The sequence below is a fragment of the Protomyctophum bolini genome, assembly GCF_963924005.1.
Source record: "Protomyctophum bolini genome assembly, chromosome: 5".
NCBI classification, from domain to species: Eukaryota; Metazoa; Chordata; class Actinopteri; order Myctophiformes; family Myctophidae; genus Protomyctophum; species Protomyctophum bolini.
In genome coordinates, this window is record NC_137866.1 from 41,586,035 (window position 1) to 41,610,284 (window position 24,250).

Genomic DNA, 24,250 nt, shown 5'->3' on the forward strand with positions numbered 1-24,250 from the left:
AAGATGACAGGCAGAGATTTATGAGGCCTCCCAGCTTTGCTGTTCCTCTGAGGACAGTTTTACGCTGAGCAGAGAGCACAGCAGAGAGATGAGGAGTCCCCCAGGGAGGTGACCTGAGCCTTTACCGTTTCTGTCTGCCTGCCTGCTATGCGCTGGTACAAAAAATATCTATTCTCCTTTTCAACTTGGCAATGGAAGCGTGCTTAGCGCTTACTGTATGTAATGTACATTCATACAGTATGTGCTGTATCTTACTGTACAATAGTATGTCATTGACTAATTCAGCAACAGCAGTTATTGTGTATTATTAACGTAAATCTTTAGTGTCAGCCAGCCAATTGGAGACGTTCTGGCAGCGCCTTGGGGTGTGATCCCAAATCATGCGGCAGTAATATCTTTGTACTCTTCTATTGACATTTGGATTGTGTCAAAGGTCATGTCTCACACCTAAACACATGCAGGATCTGAATGTCAAGATTGAATGTATCCCCGAGCAAGCGGACTCTATTATCTCAATGGTAAAAATGTCAGCACTTGTGCAGGATCCCGAGGAAGTCAAGGCGAGTACACCCCATCATGGTCGCTGACCTCGACTATGCAGGCGACATCGCCCTAATCTCGGATACAGTTGAGAAAGGAAGGGAGCTACTACTGGCAGTAGAAAAGGAGTGCAGGGAGATCGGCCTCAAGCTCAATGCCAAGAAAACAAAGGTAATGACAGTCAACACCGAGGACAAAACCATTGCCACTGTGCAGACTGCTCGAGCGAGTCGAGGACTTCAAGTACCTCGGGGCCTGGACGGCCTCAACTGAACTGGATCTGAAGGTTCGGAAAACACATGCCTGGAAAGCCTTGCACTGGATGAGGACAGTGTGGAAATCAGACATGGGAGAAGACCTTAGAGGCGGCTGTCATAGCTACTGTGGAGTCAATACTGCTGTATGGGGCCGAGACATGGACCCTCACAGTACAACAGGAAAAAAGCCCTGGATGGAGTCTACACAAGAATGCTACGAATGGCACTAGGTGTCACATGGACGGACCGCATCAGAAATGGGGACCTAGACCTACCACAGGTCACGGACAAAGTCAGAGAGAGAATGATGAGGCTGCGTCAGGCACCCAGAACTAGAGGCAAGTAAATTGACCCTATGGGAGCCAACCCAGGGCAAAGCCAGGAGGGGAAAGACGCGTACCACCTATGTAGATGTTCTGCGGCGCGAAAGCTTGGCTGACAACACTGCAGAGCTCAAGAACCTGATGTTGGATAGGAAATTGTGGAGGGCAGCGATCCAGGAATCCCGAGTTGGTTAGACCTCACTCTCGCAGCAACTAACTGTGCAGGAAACCGTGTTCAAATCTGTGGTAAAACAGGAAAGTTACATAGTGCAGTGTTTTTACTTTAAGTAAGTAATGTACATATACTGTATGTATAACATATTTAACCCCGGCATCCAATTTTTGGGCATGTCGTAGGCGAAAATAAAAAAGTTTTGCTACGATGAAACAGTTTCTGTGCTGCAGCAGTGTCTCAGGAGGAGGTAGGAGGCCACTTGGAAATCAGGCGGTCCCCGGTTCGACTCCCGGCTCCCCCTGTGTTGGTGTCGATGTGTCCTTGAGCAAGATACTGATTCCCTAACTGCTCCCGGATTAATTAGTTTTATTTTATGATATCACACAAAAAGAGCACAATGCCACTATCCAGCCATATACTGTAATAGCATCACGTGGATGAAAACTCAATAAGAATGTTTATTTCCATTGTTGTACTGTACATAAGTGCATATTGTAGCAATACTAAGCAGGGCAAAGGGGTTGTATATATTTTTTACTAAAAGAAAAATTTACCAGAAAAAAAAGAAAATGAGCAGGTTGGTCCGCCATCGGTGTGTGAATGTAAGTGTGAATGTGTGGGCGAATGTGTGAATGCAATGCAAATTGTAAATAACTGTGGATAAAGGTGCTATGTTAACGCACTATTTTATTAACAATTTAACTGCTTTGTTAGTATGAACTAAAATAAGTGTCCATCCTAAATGTAGGGCCAGTAGTGATGACCCAGACCCCATCATCATGTTATTTGCAAGGAACATCCCCCCCCCAGGAACGCGCCCAGGGGGGGCGGCCCGGTCCCGGCGAGCCTTCCCGCGTCCGAAACGGTCGAGAAATAGTACCGTGTTGCAACTTTTCGTGCTCGGACATACATACAGACCCAGGGACAGACACACATTGCTACGTAATGGAGCAGTTAGGCACCGCTCCAAAATCTATTGCATGGATTGAGTACATGTTTAACTGAAGATGCTAGACTTCATCTTGTAGCCGGCATGCTGTAATGAGCTTTGTTCATTAATTAATTATTAACGTATATTGCAGTGTGTATTGTTGTGGTGCAGTATTATAACGTTGAAAAGTGTGGAATCTGTATGATTAATAAGAGCTCTGCTGAAGTAGTAATGAAAAGTAATGAAATTAAAACGTGTTAAATCACTTATAAATTAAACAGCATACTGTATTACACACTGACCTTTGATATACTTGTCTCGTTAAAGAATACATCACTACGGGAACAGCTATGAAATATTTGCGGTTCATGGGCGTACAGTATGATGTGATTTGATATTCCTCAGTTGGCACACTGAAAAGTGAATGTAATGAGTTTAAACATTGGACTTTGAAAATAAGCCTTTGGTTATGACTCAGAAGAATAATAAAGTACATTCATTTTCTCTAGGCCTCTGCTATAAAATATGAATTTAACATGGTAAGGTCCCTGTCATGAAAGAGTTTAATGAAGTGAGTCTGTCCCATAAAAATTAAGTAATATATTACTGTAATATTATTACTTTCCCCATAAACGAGTAGTGTATTATAATCAGTGATTATATTACAGACAGTTACTAAACAAACTGAAGAAATACAAGAAACCACTGATATATTTAGTTTAGTAATGATGAATGGAGAGAATAGCTGTCGATGTGATGAGCTGCTATTTTCACATGGTTCTCAACTTCTCACTGTTTGATGCCAGAGACCACGATGGGTCCCAATGGAAGCTTATGTGTGCATTTGGTTCCACTAGACCTGTACGTGCCCGTACTAATAATAGTACGGTCCGTTGTCATACCACCCGTTTTAGCTACTGTATCTGTCTGTGTCCCTTTTGTGCCCATACTGTATATGGAGATCTCTGTAGTATGCAATACCCGTTGTCATAGCACCCATTCTAACTGTCTGTCTGTGTCCCACATGGAGATCTGTGTATCTGTCTGTCTGCCTGTGAAACTGAGAGGTGGACTGGTTAAGTACCGTAATCAAATTGTTAGGATCTGTCCCTCCTCAGACCATGTCAGCCCTGGCCACTCCCATTTTTCCCTTCCACTCACTCAGTCCCTGCACTCACCTGTCTCCAACTCCCTCGTCAGCCCACCTGTGAACACTTGGACAATTTACCTGCTCACTAGATAACTGGGCTCATTGCAAGACACTGTTGTCAGTTCATAGTTTGATGTCGTCGGTGCATGTTCCTGTTTGACTACCATGTCATTTTCTGTTTGGTTCCTGACTACTGAGTGAGATATATTCCTGTTTCCTATGTCTACTCAAGGATGAGATTTATTCCTGTTTACTGCGTTTCTACTCAAGTGTGAGTTTTTGTCCTGTGTTCCTGCATTCTACTCATGTGTGAGATTATTGCCTGGATTCCTGCTGAGTATCAACTTCAGTGTAAGACTTTTGCCTATTTCATTTATTAAATACCTTGAATTCAACACTGTTTCCTGTGACTCTGCATTTTGGGTTTATCATTCTGCCACCCATGACACAAATGGCAGGTGTGGGGTTGCCATGGCAATCATTTGGCTGAAGCAGAGGCTGGGAATTGCACAGGTGAGGGGACTTTGGCTCATTAGGTCCACTGGCAGAGCCTGACCAGAGCCTTTTGTGGTATTTCTGGACAAATGGTGTAAGCCACCGACTCAAGGCCGGGCACTGCACCCTGTGGTGGTGTGGAACGTTTGTGTCGAGTCGGTGGGGCAAACGGTTCTCAAGTTACGTGCATTACAACCGCACACACACACACACACACACACACACACACACACACACACACACACACACACACACACAGAGAGACATGTGGCGCATTTATAGTTAGATGTTGTAGTCTCAGTCTCTGGGAAACTCAGATTTTAGCGTTGGCTATTCAGTTCTAAACATCATGTATACCTGCCATTACATTACCTGTATATATCTTTATTTGTTTCATTGATGTTGTTTCTACAGTATCTTTTTTTCCCCCCCTTTTCTCACTCTATCTCTATCCTCTCGGACAAACACTAAACCTGTGACTGATTGTGATTTCCTGTTTTTCAGGAGACATGCATCTCTGCCAATCGAAGTCACCCCTCCGGAGAACCCTGGGAGCCTGGTGTCTGCCGCGGCCTGCAGGAGAGGCTTTCCCTGCCGCAAGTGGAAGTCCGCCTCCTCTGGGTACAGTAAGACGTTCTCACCATTTTACACGCACTCGCACACATGTACAGTAGCAGTAGTGGCTCAGAGCCTCTGCCAGTGCCTGGTGACAGAAAGCCTAATATCTCTCCTGGCCAAGGCCCATTAGGCTAGTGGTTAAGATGTTGGAATTCCATGCAGGGGACCCAGGTTCGAATCCCAGGAGTTATGTGTGTGTGTCTGAGGCTTTCGTCGTATCGCTCTGAGGTTTTATTGCCCAGGAGTTCATTTGTGACTTGTTGTTGTTTTGCTGGTGCTCAGTGATGTGACTGAAACTAAATGAAAGCTATTCAAGAGTAGTGACTAAAACTAAAATGCTGCCAAAAACAACACTGCTGCGTATTAATAATAAACACCTTTTCTGTCCTTGCTCAGCACAGCAGGAATTTTGGCACAATCTCTCAGACTCAGGTAGTTACCACTTTGACTCCCGAACAAGAGTTACACAAGTTAATTGACTGTAGAACACTTAATTCCCTCCCGTTCGTGAGTTACCCGAGTTATGTTTTCACTGTTTAATCTGCGTTTTTAATACGTTTTAAGTAACACAGGCTTTCCACGGGACAGAGTGGGATATGTGACGCGTTACGATGACCGGCATCACGCCTGTCATCGTCTGTTGAACACTTACGACAAGCGATTACACCGTTTTTAAAAGTGGATTTTCATGACAAGCAACTCGGCGGTCGGCGCAGTGGCTCTTCAAAGGTCAGTGAAAGCATGGCAGAGAGATCTGGGAAAACGATTGTTTAATCACGGCATTAAAACTGTTAAGAAAAAGTTACGGAACGCAGTGCTGCCTGTCGCCCTGATGAGATGAAGCTGCCATTCCTCCATTGTGCTGGAGCTGTAGGCTACTCTACTGTTGTACGATGCGGGACACTTTTTTTTACTACTAAATACAAATCCGGCTATAAGCATATTATCTTCACCACAAAAATCAGCTTCAAACTGGGAACATACTGTACCACAATTAACCACTTAAATCTTAAGCCTTTTTAGTGCATCGAAGTCTGACATTACTGCTGCTAGAGGGCGCTGTGCCCCTGGCTCACAGATTATTTTCCCCATAGAAATTCCGCATTGTGTCATAATTATAAGAAGTGTGTTCCAAAAATAAACACTTTACTCATTATGGATATGAAGCATCAACTTTTTCTCTAAACACCGATGTAACAAATCATGAAAAACACAGAGTCACATATACCTGTCACTGGGGTGATTTGTTTATTTTTGGAACACATTTCTTATATGACACAATCTTAAGATTTATCTATGCGGAATTTCTATGGTAAAAATTAAATCTGTGACCCTACCCTAGGGTAGAGGGACTCGGGAGTGACGGCAGGACTTCTGCACTCTATATTCAGTTGACTGCTCAGGGCTCAATACTAGATTTTCTACTCCAAATCTTCTGAAAACTGTTGCTCTACATACAGTGCAACCTCACCCATGTGAGTTTGTAGAGATCAGCTATTTCCACTGTGTGTTTCACCTCAGAATTCGGTTCATGTGGTTAAAAGAAATAGCCGTGCTTGCCTTGGATGTTTCCATAGTAAGGTTTGTCTGGGTAACATTTCAGTCGGAAGCGGAATGGCGCTCAGTGGTCTCTCCCCCCATGTGAGGAATGGATTCTCCAGCACACATAGGAGCTAATGGGCTGGATGGATGGTTCCACTGGAAGCCACGGGGGGATTGATTGAGGGCTAATATTGTTTTCCGGTGCTGCTCTGCGACCGCGGGGTGTTGTTGTTTATGCTCAGTCATCTCGGATGCATTATCATAATAATCAACCCTAATTACCAATCAGCCGACAACACAGTACTTTCGGCATACCCCCGACAAATCTGACAAAGTTGAGACAATTACGTGCTTATTTTCAGTCGACTGCAAAAAAAAAAAAATTGCCTCTCGGTTGTTTTGTTTTTTTGCTCTCTCCAAAATCTTTTACTGTGCTTATTTGAATTGCAAATTATTTTGTATAAAAAGAACACTTAAAATAATGGACATTGTTAAGTTTGCATTTTGCCCTTATCCTCATTATAGTATGTTGCTTTTGGCAAAGTCTGCATTGTGCTGCTTAGAAGAAGGCTTCTGATTGTATGGAACAAATTTTGAATGCATTGCCCCGAGAATATGTGCACACACATGCACGCACACACACACACACACACACACACACACACACACACACACACACACACACACACACACACACACACACACACACACACACACCCTCTATACTGGTTCTTCAGCTTAGTTCAGTATGAATTAGGATTTTGTTGCTGTTGGGCAGCAAAATGAATGCCACACACACACACACACACACACACACACAGTGGTGAATTGGCTTTGCTGTCTCTTTCGATTATAGACCGGCATACTCTGCATTTTCATCATGTTCCTTGGAATGGATGGTGGATGAGTTAGACGGGGAGACAAACACTGATTTTTATGAGACTTTACTGGAGCTTCTGTTTGGTTTCTCCTCCACATAATATCAGAGGAGAGTGCAACTATCCACATCGTATGGGTAATAATTCTCCTCTGACACGCCACTGTTGTTGTGTGAGGCTAGCACCCAGTGGTGTGTGTGTGTGTGTGTGTGTGTGTGTGTGTGTGTGTGTGTGTGTGTGTGTGTGGGGGGGGCATATTAGAGCGGGAGGGAGGAAAGAGCATATTAATATGCCATTTGTGAGTTGCTGTGTCATGTCTTCCAGTATGCTGTGTCATGACATTTGTTCCAGAGATGATTTGTGTAAGCCCATTGACAGCATTACAGTGCAATGTGTAACCGTGAACGTGCTCATATATAACGTTTCTGACTTATTGCTGTCCTTTGGGGTTGCTCTTGCTGTCATAAATAATGTATCGTTAACAATTAGTCGATTCGGTTTTTCAGCCCTGCTAGTGAAGGGACCCTAAGGATGATTATGTCCGCCTGTCTGTCTGTCTGTACGACCAGTGCTGCGGTGCTGACTAAGCTGTTTAGCTGCTGTTGGGCAGAAACCTTGTCTCTCCATAACTGTTAAAGGGGAATACCACACATTTTTAACATTTTACTATGTCATTAATATACCTTAGAGCTGGAAATAATAAAAAGGTCCCCCCATTCTGTGTTGCCTAGAACTGGAGGTCTGAAAAAAAATCATTAACATGGTGAAGTACATCTTGATGATGTCATCAAGTTGTACTTCACCATGTTAATGATTTTTTAACACAACAGCTCTAAGGTATAGGTATTTTGACGCCTCCTGGTCCAAATATCCTCTGTGCCGAGATCGCCTTTTGACGCCTACTGTATTTTAATATAAATTGATTACAACTGTGTGCTCTACGCACTCATAACACTCCGGTTCGGGTGCAATAAAAAAAATAACGGAAATTAAAACTCTGCTGATGATCAAACATTCGCGGGACCTGTTACGCGATTACGATGACAGCGCGAGCGGAGAGAGAAGAAAGTGAATCTGCTGCATGGCAGGCAATGCTGAAGTGGCAATGCTGGTTGATCTGTTTGTAAAGCATTAAACTATTAGTATTTATTATAGAGTGCCGAAGACCTGATGTCACTCTCTCATCCCCTGGTTCACAGAAGTTTTTCTCTATGGAGAATAACATGAGGTCATCTTAGAATCGTCTCATGAAATAATTGTGGTCCAAAAATAAACAAACTGTCTCTGCGATATTGTTGGGGAGGTGTCTCTGTATCGTTTACATAGTCAGTCATTCATATTGTTGGGGAGGTGTCTCTGTATCGTTTACATAGTCAGTCATTCATATTGTTAGGGAGGTGTCTCTGTATCGTTTACATAGTCAGTCATTCATATTGTTGGGGAGGTGTCTCTGTATCGTTTACATAGTCAGTCATTCATATTGTCAGGGAGGTGTCTCTGTATCGTTTACATAGTCAGTCATTCATATTGTTAGGGAGGTGTCTCTGTATCGTTTACATAGTCAGTCATTCATATTGTTGGGGAGGTGTCTCTGTATCGTTTACATAGTCAGTCATTCATATTGTCAGGGAGGTGTCTCTGTATCGTTTACATAGTCAGTCATTCATATTGTTGGGGAGGTGTCTCTGTATCGTTTACATAGTCAGTCATTCATATTTGATACAGTCTGTCGCGTGGTCGCGGCCAGAGGAGCGGGGAAGCCGGTGGGCTTGGGGGAGCCCACACAACTAGCATGATAATTAGTGAGTCGCACCTGTTACATTGCGAATATTCGCTTCCTGCCTCTCGGAGTTAAATGTCTTAACCGAATATGATGGTCCCCCATAGAAAATGACTGACTGGCCGTCCTGAAGTACACAATTATTTTTTAATTTATACTTAAAGTGTAGCATATAACAAAAGATTGTCTATTGCTATTTGGAAGAAAAGGCGCAACAGTTTTATCAGTGCTTCACTATTGCTATTTGGAAAAGGACTTGCAAATAAAAAACTAACCTATAATGAAAAATCCCAAACTATTATAACCTTGCTTAAGTGCCCTAGTAATAGGGCAAATAAAATGTTGGTTTTGTGGTGATGTCTTTGGTTCAAACCACTTTAATCCGGTCAGTGTGTCTAAAAGTATCATGGCGGGTGATGTCATTCTTTAGAACTTTCAATAATTGCAGCAGACCGGGAAGAAACGGGTTAACGAGGTGCTTTGGAAGTTGAAAGGCCGGTTGTTTTTGCCGGAGGTCACGCACGTAAGCCTGGTTTATCGTTAGCTGTAAAGCAGAATCCTCATATCTCCTCGTTTCAACTTTTTACGTTTTTTCGTACAGTAAATTAACACCCTAATTCATCATACATGTAAGTGTCACACAAAATAAGTGTAAAATATCTAGAAGCTCGCTTGTGAGCTGGTAGATTGGCTATTTTCCACTATTTTAAAATAGTTTTTCAAATGATAATAAAAAACGGAACAGTGTTTTGGACATACAGGGTTTGCTGACGCGACAGCAACGCTATGCTCCTGACATATCAATTCCAGATCAGAGCCTCCAGGTGAGACACTCGATAGTGGAGCAGACAGTGCTGCTGTGATCAAAGCTGAACGAATGTCAAGGTGCTTCACTGCGTTGCTGTGTCTGGTGGAAACCATGTATGTCCCAAACTGTTTGTCTAACAGTGTCGCCTAAACCTCAATGGGTAGTCATGGCAACAGCTGTAAACAAATCAGACAGCTCCATATATGGGCACTATACAGTATATGCCAATATAATGATCCTATACTGAAGACATCTGGGATCTCCATACATAAAAAGGACATGGACTGACGGATACAGAGATCTCCATATATGGGCACAAAAGGGACACAGACACTAAGACAGACGGGTACTCTGGCAAAGCCCCGACACTCTGACTCAGACATATTGGTTGTATCGGCAGCACGGCGTATACTGTAGGTGTGAGGGCAACATAGCGGCCCGAAACATATACAAACTTAGCCACTTTTACTTTCATGGGGCATTTACAGGGGAAAAAAAAGAAAAAGTTGAAATATTCCCCGACAGCGACGTGTAAGTGCAATTTGAGTTTGATGTGTCTGCGAGGACGTCCAATCAACTCGCAGACCGGTACACAGAGCACTGAGCAGCTGCTAGATATAATATGCCAGCAGCACAAACACACCCGAAGGGAGTAACTGTTACTGCAGTTCATCTATCTTTTTATCTGTTACTTTACCCGCTTACTCTCTCTCTCTCTCTCTCTCTCTCTCTCTCTCTCTCCTTCCATTGTCTGTGCATCTCTGTCTCGCTCTGTCAAACTCTCTCGGGCGTGCTGCTCCTCCACCTGGGCTTATACATTATCGTCATCCTCTCTCACTTTTACAGAGCAATAAAATGCAAGCCGAAAACACGCCTTAGCGACTTTATTGCTCTACAAGAGAAGAGAGAGTGTGTCTGATTTGGCTGTGTTTCCGTGACTGTTCCCATTGTTATGTACACAGTAAAACTCCCCAGTGTTATTAATTTATACATTTGTACTATTGTACCCAAAATGGATGCTTAAAAACATACTTTGTAACTTTGTTACAGTGTCATGTGCTTTATAACGGATCTGATTGTTGTATCACTATAGTCATAGTGATTCTGCTGCTAAGGGTAGATCTTTAACCCGTTAAAACCAGGAATCTGTGTCAATTTAGATTGTAGTGTTGGCTATTCACAAATAGCATGTATGCAATTGTACATTTACTATCTTGCATTTTTGAAAATCTTGAAATTGAATAATTTAGCTTTTTTTTTTTTAACGGTACAGGAACCTTCTCTTCTTGAGGTCAGTGGCACCAAACAGTTTCAGACTACGGGGTCCACAGCATAGATACATATCAATGTGGTTGTCCTTAAGGCACCAAACAGTTTCAGACTGCGGGGTCCGCAGCATATACAGTACATATCAATGTGGTTGTCCTTAAGGCACCAAACAGTTTCAGAATGCGGGGTCCACAGCATATACATATCAATGTGCTTGTCCTTAAGGCACCAAAGAGTTTGAGAAGAACTGCTTTAGAAGGCATTATGTAGAATGAAGTTGAACAGAAAGCAGCGTAATTGATGTCGGCGGTACAGTACAAATCTGCATGCTCATGGGTCTACCGTCTTGCCGATATTAATGGTGCTCACTGTGCACCACCCAAAGCAGTTCAGAGTTATAGCCTAATTATCAGACAAGGAGCAGACCAACGGATGGGCTGCCCCTAAAGGAGCCTGCAGGCTGCAGTCTGCACCGAGAAGAGAAATGTTGTCTGTGATGCACTGTTAGGACCAGACCAGCCGCACACAGCGTAGAGTCATTTAAAAAGCTTCAATCCGTAACTACCCTACCTGGGATTTGAACCAGGCACGACATGCCTAGTTTATTCTCCACTCATGTCAAGATTAAATAAAACTGTGCTATTGTCGCTGTCGGGCAGAAATACTATTATTTTAACTTTTTGTGTTTTTATTATTCTATTTTTTGTAAATGAATGCCCTATAGTTGATCATACTGTAGTACAGCTTCACACAAACACATAACAGATCCACAAGCTCGAAACTTGACGTGACGCGACCAGGAGAAGAGTACCTCAATTCACCATGCATTGTTGCGCTCTAATATCAATTTGATGAGAAATATTTTTTTATGGAATGTATTATATCGGGTAAAATATACCCACCGTTAGTGATGGTTTGACAATTTTCAACGTCTGTGTTCTAAGTAAAACATGCGAGTACTTCTGCTTATCAGCATCTAATGTAAATATAATTATGAGCTCCAGAGGCTGCACTGCCTCTGCAAAGTGCAAAGCGACCTGAGCGACATTATGTGTCACAGTGTCAGTGTCCTTGACTTTGTTCATCACATATTGTAGGCTGGTGGGTGTGTAAGTTGAGAGAGGTGGTGACGGGATATTACTATAGCGTCTCCCAAGATTTGCTTCGGCTAGCTTTGTTTTGGCTTTGGCTGGCTCGTACATGTGTAGTAATTGTCTGGGAGGAAAAGGGCAGTCAATATTGGCTCTCACGATCATGACATTTGAGTTGACAAGTAACTGTTATAGAAAAGAATTAGTGCTGTCCCAACGATTAAATATTTTAATTGTGATTAATCTCATGATTTATCTATTTAATCGCACGATTGATCGCAATTAAGCAATTATAAGTATTTTATACCCTGTGCCTTACTCTGCGGTTTTTGCAGGTGCTTAAGGTATAGTTATTGTAGTCGGATCGCTGCCATGCTTCTCTCAGCGTACGACAGTGTCACTCATGACAGAAATAGCTGAGCTACAATCTCAGAACGCAACGCATCCGTGGCGCATTGTGAGCTTGTAGATCGGCTGTTCTTGGTGATTTTGCCTTAAAACGGGTTAGTCTCGTCAAGGATACTATATGGTCTGATCTAGGCTTGAAGAGTTAAAGTAATTCTATGAGAGTTTAAAAACATCAAGCGTCACGATAGTCCAGACAGGCAGATAGTCCCATCTACAGTAGCACGTATACACCCTAAATCCTAATGGTTCCATCTACGTAGGTGGTCCTTTGAAGCAGAATGCCTCCTCACTCTCTGCTACTCTACACGCTCAGCTGAGCTCACCGGCACCTCTACTGCAGGATAAAACTGATAACTCCATCCACTTCCCCCAACCTCCTGCTGTAGTATACTGTACCGTTTAGGCCTTCACTATATGTCATGTTTAATATCTGTGGATCTTTAAGTTATTATGCCCCATAAAGCGGTCAGATGTTATTTTCAGGTTTGTGTAATAACTGTGTGTGTGTGTGTGTGTGTGTGTGTGTGTGTGTGTGTGTGTGTGTGTGTGTGTGTGTGTGTGTGTGTGTGTGTGTGTGTGTGTGTGTGTGTGTGTGTGTGTGTGTGTGTGTGTGTGTGTGTGTGTGTGTGTGTGTGTGTGTGTGTGACTGCTGCTGCTGCACTACCTAAATAAATAACTCATTTTTAGGGGTTAGGGCATTGTAAAAAATAATAAAATAAAAATCAGGAAGCGATTCCTTCCTGATTTGTCCCCCCCCCCCCCCCTGAGGGTCAAGTTCAAACTGCGCCCATGATTAATCTATACAGTATCACAGCAGCAGAGCTACATCCGATGCAATACCGTTGCAATAAAGGGTTTATCTCAACGGAAGTGTCCGACTGACTTACAAGTAGGTAAATAATGTAACATCATTCAATGCAGACTTTCCATTTGAGGGATTTTCTTTTTTCTCTGCTACAGTATGTGTAGTAGACACATGACTGCAATGTAATGTAAATGACATGTTCCATGTTACCTTTGATAAGCTGCCTGCAACCTTTTGCATAGCCTAAGGTGTAACCTTTACATTCAGAGTTAACACAGAGTATGTCACTGTGCAGGAATGCACTCACCCCCCCCCTAATAAAATCAGCTTTGCCCTTTGATTGTAAAATATGCCTTCTACAACAGGTGAGGACAACAGCCAGGGCAAACATACCTTGTTCCCCTTTAAAGCCCAAACCGCACCAATGCAACTAGTCGCAACTCCTTGCAACAAAACAGTTTTCAGGTCAATCGCACCAGTGCAACTCCTTGCAACATTGCGGATAGTGTGTGTGTGTGTGTGTGTGTGTGTGTGTGTGTGTGTGTGTGTGTGTGTGTGTGTGTGTGTGTGTGTGTGTGTGTGTGTGTGTGTGTGTGTGTGTGTGTGTGTGTGTGTGTGTGTGTGTGTGTGTGTGTGTGTGTGTGTGTGTGTGTGTGTGTGTGTGTGTGTGTGTGTGTGTGTGTGTGTGTGTGTGTGTGTGTGTGTCAATTGCAGATATAACTACAAATAAAGGGTGCTCTTCTGAGTACAGATCCCAACCAGGTCGGTTTACTACACAAGGCTGTTATGACCTGTTATTTGGGGTGGCGGTTGCTTGTTGGATCATTCCATTTGTATTCTCTCATAGTTAAATGAAAACGGAGGAACTCACAGCTCACAAGGTAGACCGTGGTCCCTGAGAGGAGAATTGTATCAAATGGGCGTCCTCTGATGTGATCCATTTCAAACTATAGTAACTGGGAGTCCTTGAAATGAAAAATGGTTGAGAATCATTCAAAGAATATCTATTTCCTCTGAGAATTATTTGAAAGCCTTAACAAGACGCTACTGGTGACAGATGAGTCAGCGCCGGCAGGTAGGGGTGTGTGTGTGTGTGTGTGTGTGTGTCTGTGTGCGCACGCGTGCGTGGCTGCTTGTATATCAGATTTACTCCCCGCACAAGAGCTCATTAACCCATTCTGAACGGGAACCCATTTTTGTGTTAGCATCATGTCATGCTTTAGCTATTGAAAAAATAGCAGATCTACAAGCTCATAGCGCGCCACCGAGTGGCGTGCTACGAGCTTGTAGGTCTGCTATTTTTTGAAAAATCGAAGAACGACTGACATTTTTAGAATCTGATCTCAGGTCAGAATGGGTTAATCAGAACCAGTGTGTGTCCAGTGGAAACCTCGTATGAATCTGATCTCAGGTCAGAATGGGTTAAGTCTGGCAGCGCTCTGGGTGGTCCTTGAATTTAGAGAGGGTCCTGGACTCCACAGAGGGAGGAAGACACTCATCAACGTGATGAAGATGAATGAATGCTCGGCTCACTGTTTTTCTGCTGACTTCTTCAACAGTCACTGTGACCAAGTATAGTCTACTTACTCTCCATTATTTTCTTGGCGATCATTCTACCGTATATCGCCTTTTTCGATTAATCGGATAATCAATTCATTTCTTATAATTGTCTGAATTTGATATAATTTGTTGCACGTATCGTGAAATGACTGAAATCGAGACCTTAACGGTCATGATTTAGATTTTCAATCTTTTTATAACATAATTTAATACATTTAACAAAGGTATTTTATCTATATTTTAAAACATTTCCCCAGGGACCACCTGCATGCCTATTATGCCATGGACCACTAGTAGTCCGTGGACTATCCGTTGAGAAACAGTGGTATGTATAGACATGGGATGCATTGCATACAGTAGCTAGCAAGTGTTTTACGAACTAGCACTAGTAATCTTAGCCCATATCCCATGCCAACGAACACAACAGTGGTCCCCAGGTTGATTCTTGGTCAGGGTGGTGGTCCCTGTTTGAAAACCCCTGCACCAGAGTATCCAAAGTTGCAGATTATACAAGCTCGGAACTTTTTTTAATCCTGAAAAGTATCAGCTTTGGACATGAGGTCTCCACCCCGACAGATACAGATTTACTGTATCAACAAAATTGATTAACCACTTAAGCCCTATTTGATACCGCACTTAAACGGTGTCACAGCCGTGACAAGCTCACAACGCTTATAGATCGCTTATAGATCGCTTAGCACCCCTAAAGTACAGTAAAATCCCTAGTGTTAATGATTTGGTGGTATTTGTGTATTAGTATTTATACAGCACAGCGCTGACCTTCTGATTCCCAGATGGCCTCTCAAGCCACTACCCACTCAGCTGCGGCCACCCTAATTAAATTAACAGTGAATGTTATACTGTGTCCCATAAAATCCCCATCTGTCCCACTCATTTTCACACACGCTCCGTCTTAAAAGAAATCTTCACCACGTCGAAGTGCCTCATCATCATCGCTTCGCAGTTTGAAGACTTTTCTCCCCTTTTGAGGCGCTGTGCCAATCAATTCCCCACACACACGCACGCACAAACACACACACGCACGTACGCACGCACGCACGCACACACACGCGCACACACACAGGATACAACACCCAACTGAGTTGGATCCTGCTGATTCAGCTGCCAGTGAGGAGCCCCCACCGGGAGTATGCGGAGGCTCCTTCCTACTCCTCCTGCCCAACACTCCCCGCTGACAGGTGCCACTGACAGGTGCCTGACAGGTGCTCCATCACATTTAGAAGGAACCGGGTTATCACACTATCAGAGCTGGTGTGGACTTCATGTCTGCTATACAATTACAATACCAGTAGTTCTCAAATGTTATGATTTAAACTACCACCATAACGGCGAGGCTCCACCGGGCACGTTGCGTCTCCGTCACGTGCGTCAAAAAACGAACCGGGGCAATTTTAATGCAGTCACGCAACGCAACGCAGTGGAGGCAGTGGAGCCACCCTTCATTGATTAAAAAGGGAACATTCCCTGATGGTGACGGAGACGCGACGCTGATGCGCCCGGTGGAGCCCCGGTGTAAGAGTCCATTTGGTTCTATTTGTACACTCTCAGAGTTATAGACCTGTAAGGGTCCATTTGGAACCCCCCTGCCCCCCTCCTGAGTAAACTAGAGCGTCCCTGGACCTCACTTTGAAAACCACTGCAATAATGTGTGCAATACGTATGAAATGTTTGATTGAAGTTGTTTTTTATTAAAACATTTAATGAAGGTCAAAATTATATAGATTTTTTTTTTCTTTTTTACATATAGGGATCATTAAAGGGAACCGTTAAGGAATCGTACCGTTAAGAGAGAATCGTTAAGGAACCGGAATGGTTAAAATCCTAAAGGATCCCAAACCTAATCAGAACAATAACGATATTGTATCAGAACAATGGAATTTAGCTTGACAGTCAGCCAAGTTTGTCCATTTTAAATCAACAGTGGATTTGATTGCGTGTGAGTGACATGTGTATAAATCCCCTCACTATCTCTCCCACTCTGTAGTCCACTGTAGGGATTTAGGTTTGTTGTCTCTTTTCACTCTTTCTCTTCTCTTTCACTATCCTCGCCCATGTCTGTCTCATGCATACTCCACACTTCTCTGCTTTGCATCTGTCTGTCTCTCTGGCTCGCTCTCTGTCTTTCTGTCTTTCTGTCTCTCTTCCTTCTCCCCTCCTCCCTTTCTTTTTGCCTCCTTCATGTGTTGTAATCATGCATTTATCTTACACACAGTTATCTCCCACCTTCCAGCCATCATCTGGTCATATCTCCTGCCAATCCCGTTCTCTGTCCATGCAGCAGTTTTTCGGAATCTTGGGGGGGACATCAAAAAGAACTGTTCCCTTTTCGTGACATATCTCTTGTTAGTGTCTGTCAGCACTGAAGACAGAAGTGATTAGTGAGTCATCATTGCTGTTGGGCAGAAATGTTGTATGAAACCATTCCTAAAAAAAAAGGTAAAATTAAAAACTAAAAAATTAAAGCCTGCTATTTTCCATACACTCTTGTATGACGAAGTTCCGCTGTTAAACATGTCATTTAGTGTGAAATGTGCTCTGTTCCTTCTGGGGGGGGGGGGGGGGGGCTGTGAGTAGCGTGTGTGTGTGTGTGTGTGTGTGTGTGTGTGTGTGTGCGTGCAAAACTGCGTCTTGTGGCGAAGCGAGCGAGAAAAGTGGGGCAGCGATGGCAGGCCAATGGGAAGGCAGGATGGTGGCTTATATGGTGACATGGGGTAATTTGCCTTGATGCGATTTACTGGCGGAGGAGGAATGGAGCGAAGTGATGCGGAGGAGGAGGCGTGTGCGCAGCTGGCTGTCTGTGGGCCAACTGGGAAAGGAGTACGAAAGGAGTCTGTGAAGACTTGCCCTGCACTGACTGACTGACTGACTGGATGCACTGCACTGACTGACTGACTGACTGGATGTACTGCACTGACTGACTGACTGGATGTACTGCACTGACTGACTGACTGACTGGATGCACTGCACTGCACTGCACTGCACTGCACTGCACTGCACTGCACTGCACTGCACTGCACTGCACTCACTGACTGACTGGATGTACTGTTTCCTGAGTGTTGAATGTGTGAACCCTGAGCCCTATGGAGCCGTAAGACAGCATGCACAATCATATTGTTGGTGTCTGGCAGAAACCTCTTATCTCGATTATTCTAACTTTTTGTCTTTTTTTTCTTCGTGCATTTAGCAGCATACTTGACAGCGTCACACGAACGCATCAAAAGTACTACATCTCTGAGCTCGATTTGAGCTTGTAGATCTGCAACTTTTGCTGCTTTTTAATTTGAATCCTGAAAAGATGCACTTCATTTGAGTTGTGCGGTAAACGCTCAGTCTACCGACTCTCCGGGTTTGACAAGGTGGCTAATTATATTAGACAAATGATTCCCAATAGGTCACACCTGCAGTAAGATGATGCATTCATTAATTATGTGCCAGCCACATTGTATCGGTGTAAAAACACTATTGTGTTCAATTAGCTCGGAATGGAAAACACGGAATGGAAAAGATTCAGAAAGTGACAACAATTTTAACATTTTCAATCACTGTTCAGCTTCAGTCATGCACGGAGGGAGAGCAAGGATGGAAATAATTGGATATCTGCCAAAATGTTCAGGGTCGTCCATCTCTACCCGTAAGGGGTAGGTTTTCCATCTCTACCCGTAAGGGGTAGGTTTTCCGGATGCTGGTGCATCCCCAGATATGCTGACAGTTCAGAAGCTCGTCCAAAAGTTTTTTTTTCCCTATGTCGGAAGGAGCAAGTATTGAGCTTCTACCCTGAGGATTACGGTATTAAACTGTAAATATATGTTATGTCGACTTTTTTTAAAATCTTTGATCTCAGTTCACTGCTTTCAAGAGGTTGGATTGTGCACTACTAGTACTAGTCTTTGATCTTGTTTACGGTATATCAACCCATTATGTGCTGTGTATTTACAGTACTGGATTTGGGGCCACTGCCGGTACGCGGCCCTCACACTTACTAGTACTGTCCGGTCCGACCAATACATTATGTATGTATGTATGTTTCATGACCATAATATGGGCACAGTGGTTGGATCTGTGGCTCTGGACAACCGTATATCTGTATACTATACTTGTAGTATTAACTAGGGATGTCCCGGTCACGTTATTTGGCTCCCGATCCGATTCCGATCATTTGAAAACGACGTGATCGGCGCCCGATTTCTGATCACCTGATCCAATCGGGACAACCCACTATTAACCTGTAGTTGCAGTACATTTACAGTATTAACCTGTAGTTGCAGTATATTTACACTATCAACCTGTAGATGCCGTATAGTTGCAGTATTTCCCGAGGCAGAGTCCTGGAGCAGTGCAATAGCAGAGTTACGACCTCTCTGCACCACCAGGCTCAAGGCTGCCTGATTGAGTTCAAACACCCAAGTCTCCCTTCTTTTTTATTGTCTCTTCACGGCTCTAGACTTATTCTCCCCCAGCTAGTCTCTCTCTCTCTCACTGTCTCTCTCTCTGTCTCTCTATCTCTCTCCCCTCCCCTCTCCTCCTCCACCTGCAGACCCTCTATAGTCAGCCCCACCCCCCTCCCTCTCTCTCTCCTCCGTCTGCACCGATGAGTGAATCACAGCGAATCACAGCAGCTGTTGATGAGTGGATGTTTGGACAGGGGGGTGCACGGGGTCAGGGGTGAGGGAGGGAGGGGGGGTCATGGTGAAGTGTAAATCTCTCTCTGCTGCTCCCATGATGGCACTAATACCACTGAAACCTGGCCTGAGAGAATCCTTGTCTGGCGTTGGTCGGTTTGGTCCCTGGGTTTGTGCTGCTTCCCCGCAATGCCTCCTCCTCTTCCTCCGGTTTCTTGATTTGATGATATCCGAGTACAGGAAACAGATCTGCGTCAGTCCACTCCATTGCACTGTATTAATAATTCAGCCTCTTTATGATCTTCATTATGGCCAATGGTTTTTCTCTCTCTCTCTCTTTAAAATCCCTCCCTATAGTTATCTCCAGGCTCTTTTAGTAATAACACCAGTGCTGCAGTCAGAGCCTGTATTGATTACCAGGGAATGGCCTTCCTTCTTCCAGCACAATCACAGCCATTATGCTGCCTATACTGCTTCACTTCATGTTTGCCTAAAGGCTGCATGCAACACGCATGCATGCACGCGCGCACGCACGCACGCACGCACGCACCACTCTCGAGAGGTGAACGTGCATTCCGTAACCAGTGGTGGAAAAAGTACTCACATATTGTACTTAAGTAAAAGTACAAAAGTATTGGCATAAAAATGTTCTTAAATTATACCAAAAGTAGAAAGTAGTCGTTATGCAGAAGTTTTTCAAATCTTTTCAAAATAGCAGATCTACAGTACACGAGGTGGGCCAGTGGGCGACGAGGGTATTACAAATAATTGTGCCCTGAAATAATTGGCAAAACACAAATAGGAACTTTAAAGTATACTATATACGTTAGTTCCTTTGATCTAACCTGCGGAAACACAATCAATTGTTTTGTATTCGGTTTTTTTTACCCCTTGTCCTTCCCAAGCCCCCAGTAAGGCTATCCAACGTTGAAGCTGCCACTACCTACTGGTGAAAAGTGGAACTGCAGCCCGTTCATGGAGGTGGACGGATGTTCAGTGACGTCATGCATGTGCGTTAACGTGCATCAGCCCGGACCTAAAGTTTCAGGTCCGGAGCTTAACTTACGCTCGCTCGAGCCATTGAGTTATAATGGTACTTCCGGCAGTCTTTCGGGTGCTTCAAAATGTCAAAATGCCACTGAGCAACTTCTATTGAAATGAATAGCAGGGGGGGGGCAGGCTGTCGCTTCGGTCCTCCCTCTATCCATTATAACTCTATGGTCCTCCCTCTATCCATTAGAACTCTATGGTCCTCCCTCTATCCATTATAACTCTATGGTCCTCCCTCTATCCATTAGAACTCTATGGTCCTCCCTCTATCCATTATAACTCTATGGTCCTCCCTCTATCCATTAGAACTCTATGGTCCTCCCTCTATCCATTAGAACTCTATGGTCCTCCCTCTATCCATTATAACTCTATGGTCCTCCCTCTATCCATTATAACTCTATGGTCCTCCCTCTATCCATTATAACTCTATGGTCTTCCTTCGGTCCTCCCTCTATCCATTATAACTCTATGGTCCTCCCTCTATCCATTATAACTCTATGGTCCTCCTTCGGTCCTCCCTCTATCCATTATAACTCTATGGTCCTCCCTCTATCCATTAGAACTCTATGGTCCTCCTTCGGTCCTCCCTCTATCCATTATAACTCTATGGTCCTCCCTCTATCCATTATAACTCTATGGTCCTCCCTCTATCCATTATAACTCTATGGTCCTCCCTCTATCCATTAGAACTCTATGGTCCTCCTTCGGTCCTCCCTCTATCCATTAGAACTCTATGGTCCTCCCTCTATCCATTATAACTCTATGGTCCTCCCTCTATCCATTAGAACTCTATGGTCCTCCCTCTATCCATTATAACTCTATGGTCCTCCCTCTATCCATTATAACTCTATGGTCCTCCCTCTATCCATTAGAACTCTATGGTCCTCCCTCTATCCATTAGAACTCTATGGTCCTCCCTCTATCCATTAGAACTCTATGGTCCTCCCTCTATCCATTATAACTCTATGGTCCTCCCTCTATCCATTATAACTCTATGGTCCTCCCTCTATCCATTAGAACTCTATGGTCCTCCCTCTATCCATTAGAACTCTATGGTCCTCCCTCTATCCATTAGAACTCTATGGTCCTCCCTCTATCCATTAGAACTCTATGGTCCTCCCTCTATCCATTAGAACTCTATGGTCCTCCCTCTATCCATTAGAACTCTATGGTCCTCCCTCTATCCATTAGAACTCTATGGTCCTCCCTCTATCCATTAGAACTCTATGGTCCTCCCTCTATCCATTAGAACTCTATGGTCCTCCCTCTATCCATTAGAACTCTATGGTCCTCTCTCTATCCATTATAACTCTATGGTCCTCCCTCTATCCATTATAACTCTATGGTCCTCCCTCTATCCTTTAGAACTCTATGGTCCTCCCTCTATCCATTATAACTCTATGGTCCTCCTTCGGTCCTCCCTCTATCCATTAGAACTCTATGGTCCTCCTTCGGTCCTCCCTCTATCCATTATAACTCTATGGTCCTCCCTCTATCCATTATAACTCTATGGTCCTCCCTCTATCCATTATAACTCTATGGTCCTCCTTCGGTCCTCCCTCTATCCTTTAGAACTCTATGGTCCTCCCTCTATCCATTATAACTCTATGGTCCTCCTTCGGTCCTCCCTCTATCCATTAGAACTCTATGGTCCTCCTTCGGTCCTCCCTCTATCCATTAGAACTCTATGGTCCTCCCTCTATCCATTAGAACTCTATGGTCCTCCCTCTATCCATTAGAACTCTATGGTCCTCCCTCTATCCATTAGAACTCTATGGTCCTCTCTCTATCCATTATAACTCTATGGTCCTCCCTCTATCCATTATAACTCTATGGTCCTCCCTCTATCCTTTAGAACTCTATGGTCCTCCCTCTATCCATTATAACTCTATGGTCCTCCTTCGGTCCTCCCTCTATCCATTAGAACTCTATGGTCCTCCTTCGGTCCTCCCTCTATCCATTATAACTCTATGGTCCTCCCTCTATCCATTATAACTCTATGGTCCTCCCTCTATCCATTATAACTCTATGGTCCTCCTTCGGTCCTCCCTCTATCCTTTAGAACTCTATCGTCCTCCCTCTATCCATTATAACTCTATGGTCCTCCTTCGGTCCTCCCTCTATCCATTAGAACTCTATGGTCCTCCTTCGGTCCTCCCTCTATCCATTAGAACTCTATGGTCCTCCCTCTATCCATTAGAACTCTATGGTCCTCCCTCTATCCATTAGAACTCTATGGTCCTCCCTCTATCCATTAGAACTCTATGGTCCTCCCTCTATCCATTAGAACTCTATGGTCCTCCCTCTATCCATTAGAACTCTATGGTCCTCCTTCCCAATTTAGTTGTCATGCCATTTAATTCCTCCCCACAAACATCTGTGATGTCACTGCTGTTGTATCCCACTGACTCACCTGGTCTCTCACACGAATTACAGCTTTAATTGAAGCGGTTCCGTTCTGTGGCATAACGTAGTTCGGCGGGCCCCAGTGCGGGCTATTTAGGATGGGCCTCAGTGCATGCTATTATGAAGAGTACAGAGATTGTGTGTGTGTGTGTGTGTGTGTGTGGAGTGGACTCCAAAACTCCAAAACGCACGTTATGATAAACAAAAAATGCTTGATTACTGTCAGCTGAACCACTTGAACCGCAGCATCTCTATTCCGGGGGGAACGTTTGCCAAAAATAGCAGATCTACAAGCTCCCAACAAGCCCCCAAGTCGCAGGGAAAACAATGCATTTCAAGCTCACAGTTGTAACTCAGGTCTGTTTTACTAGGAATCGAGGGTTTAAGTGGTTAAAACCAGTGCACTTTTAAAACCAACATTACATGTAGGACATTACCTTCCACATATAACCGCATGCTGGCAAATAAACTGTTTATAGGCTCTAGGTCCATAGGCTGATACCCCCCCCCCCCCCCCCCCCCCCCTCCTTTCTGGCTCTCTCGTTAATGGAAAGTTAATGGAAAGTAATTCTGTCTTGTCACATGATGATAAAACAGAGACTTGACCTTGGACAATAACATAACCCAGGACTCATCATTGCATAGTCTATGACAAACAAAATATTATTAGTGTGGTTGCCCTGACAGGGCTATAGTAATTGTCACACTTTATTACTATAATCTTTTCTACAGTGACCCCAAAGTTTGGCACGCTACTTACTTACCCACGGTTGTGGCGGTACGCACTTTAGCCATATGTCAAATATGGCTGGCTTCATATTATATGAGATATGTTGTATAGTTTCATTGATATTAATTTATTAGTGAATTTATTTTTCCCATTGGCTCGAGTGGGAAAATGTGAAAACTCACATTCAAGTATATTTTTCTCAGAGAATTACAAAACTTTGAGGTGAAGTTCATAAGAATTACATCAGTCGGCCACATGGTGGCGCTATAACAATAACAGCCCATTTTAAGATTCTCCTTATACCTCTTGAACCGTAGATCGTAAAATCTAAATTTATTCTGGGTCAACTCCCCATATAGGCCACACCCATTTGCGTCGGGATAGATCGTCCGCCATTTTAAATGTCCAAATCCCAAAAAATCTGTACACGAATCGGCTTCCGAAGTTAGTGGAAGGGACCTATTTTACAAAAAAAATCCACAAATCATGAACCCAAATTGGAATCACACGTCGAGGGTGATGGCATCAACACAGAACCAACAATTCAATTTTCATCCATAGGGGGCTCACAAATGCGAAACATTTTACAGTTTGTTGCAAAAACCTGATTTTGGGGAGATAAATCCCATCCAAATGACTTACTACCACAGGGGTGATAGTAGGCATATAGGCGATAGTATAGGCGGGCCCTTGATAATATTTAAGGTCATTTGGACCGGCTTGTTAAAGGACATAGTAAACATTTATTGTGTGCTTGTATACAGTTCTTCAGTGAAGCGTGGGGAGAGGTTACT

General features: G+C 43.8%; 1 protein-coding gene across 3 annotated transcripts in view; it reads left to right on the forward strand.

Moving 5' to 3' along the window:
* LOC308316020 (IQ motif and SEC7 domain-containing protein 1-like) overlaps window positions 1–24,250 on the forward strand; it is a 192,208-nt gene that overhangs the window by 57,572 nt on the left and 110,386 nt on the right. For all 3 annotated transcript variants that reach the window (XM_080764344.1, XM_080764343.1, XM_080764338.1), the window contains exon 3: window positions 4,376–4,492. In XM_080764344.1, coding sequence (XP_080620470.1) covers window positions 4,376–4,492 — 117 coding nt within the window. The remainder of the gene's footprint in view (window positions 1–4,375; window positions 4,493–24,250) is intronic.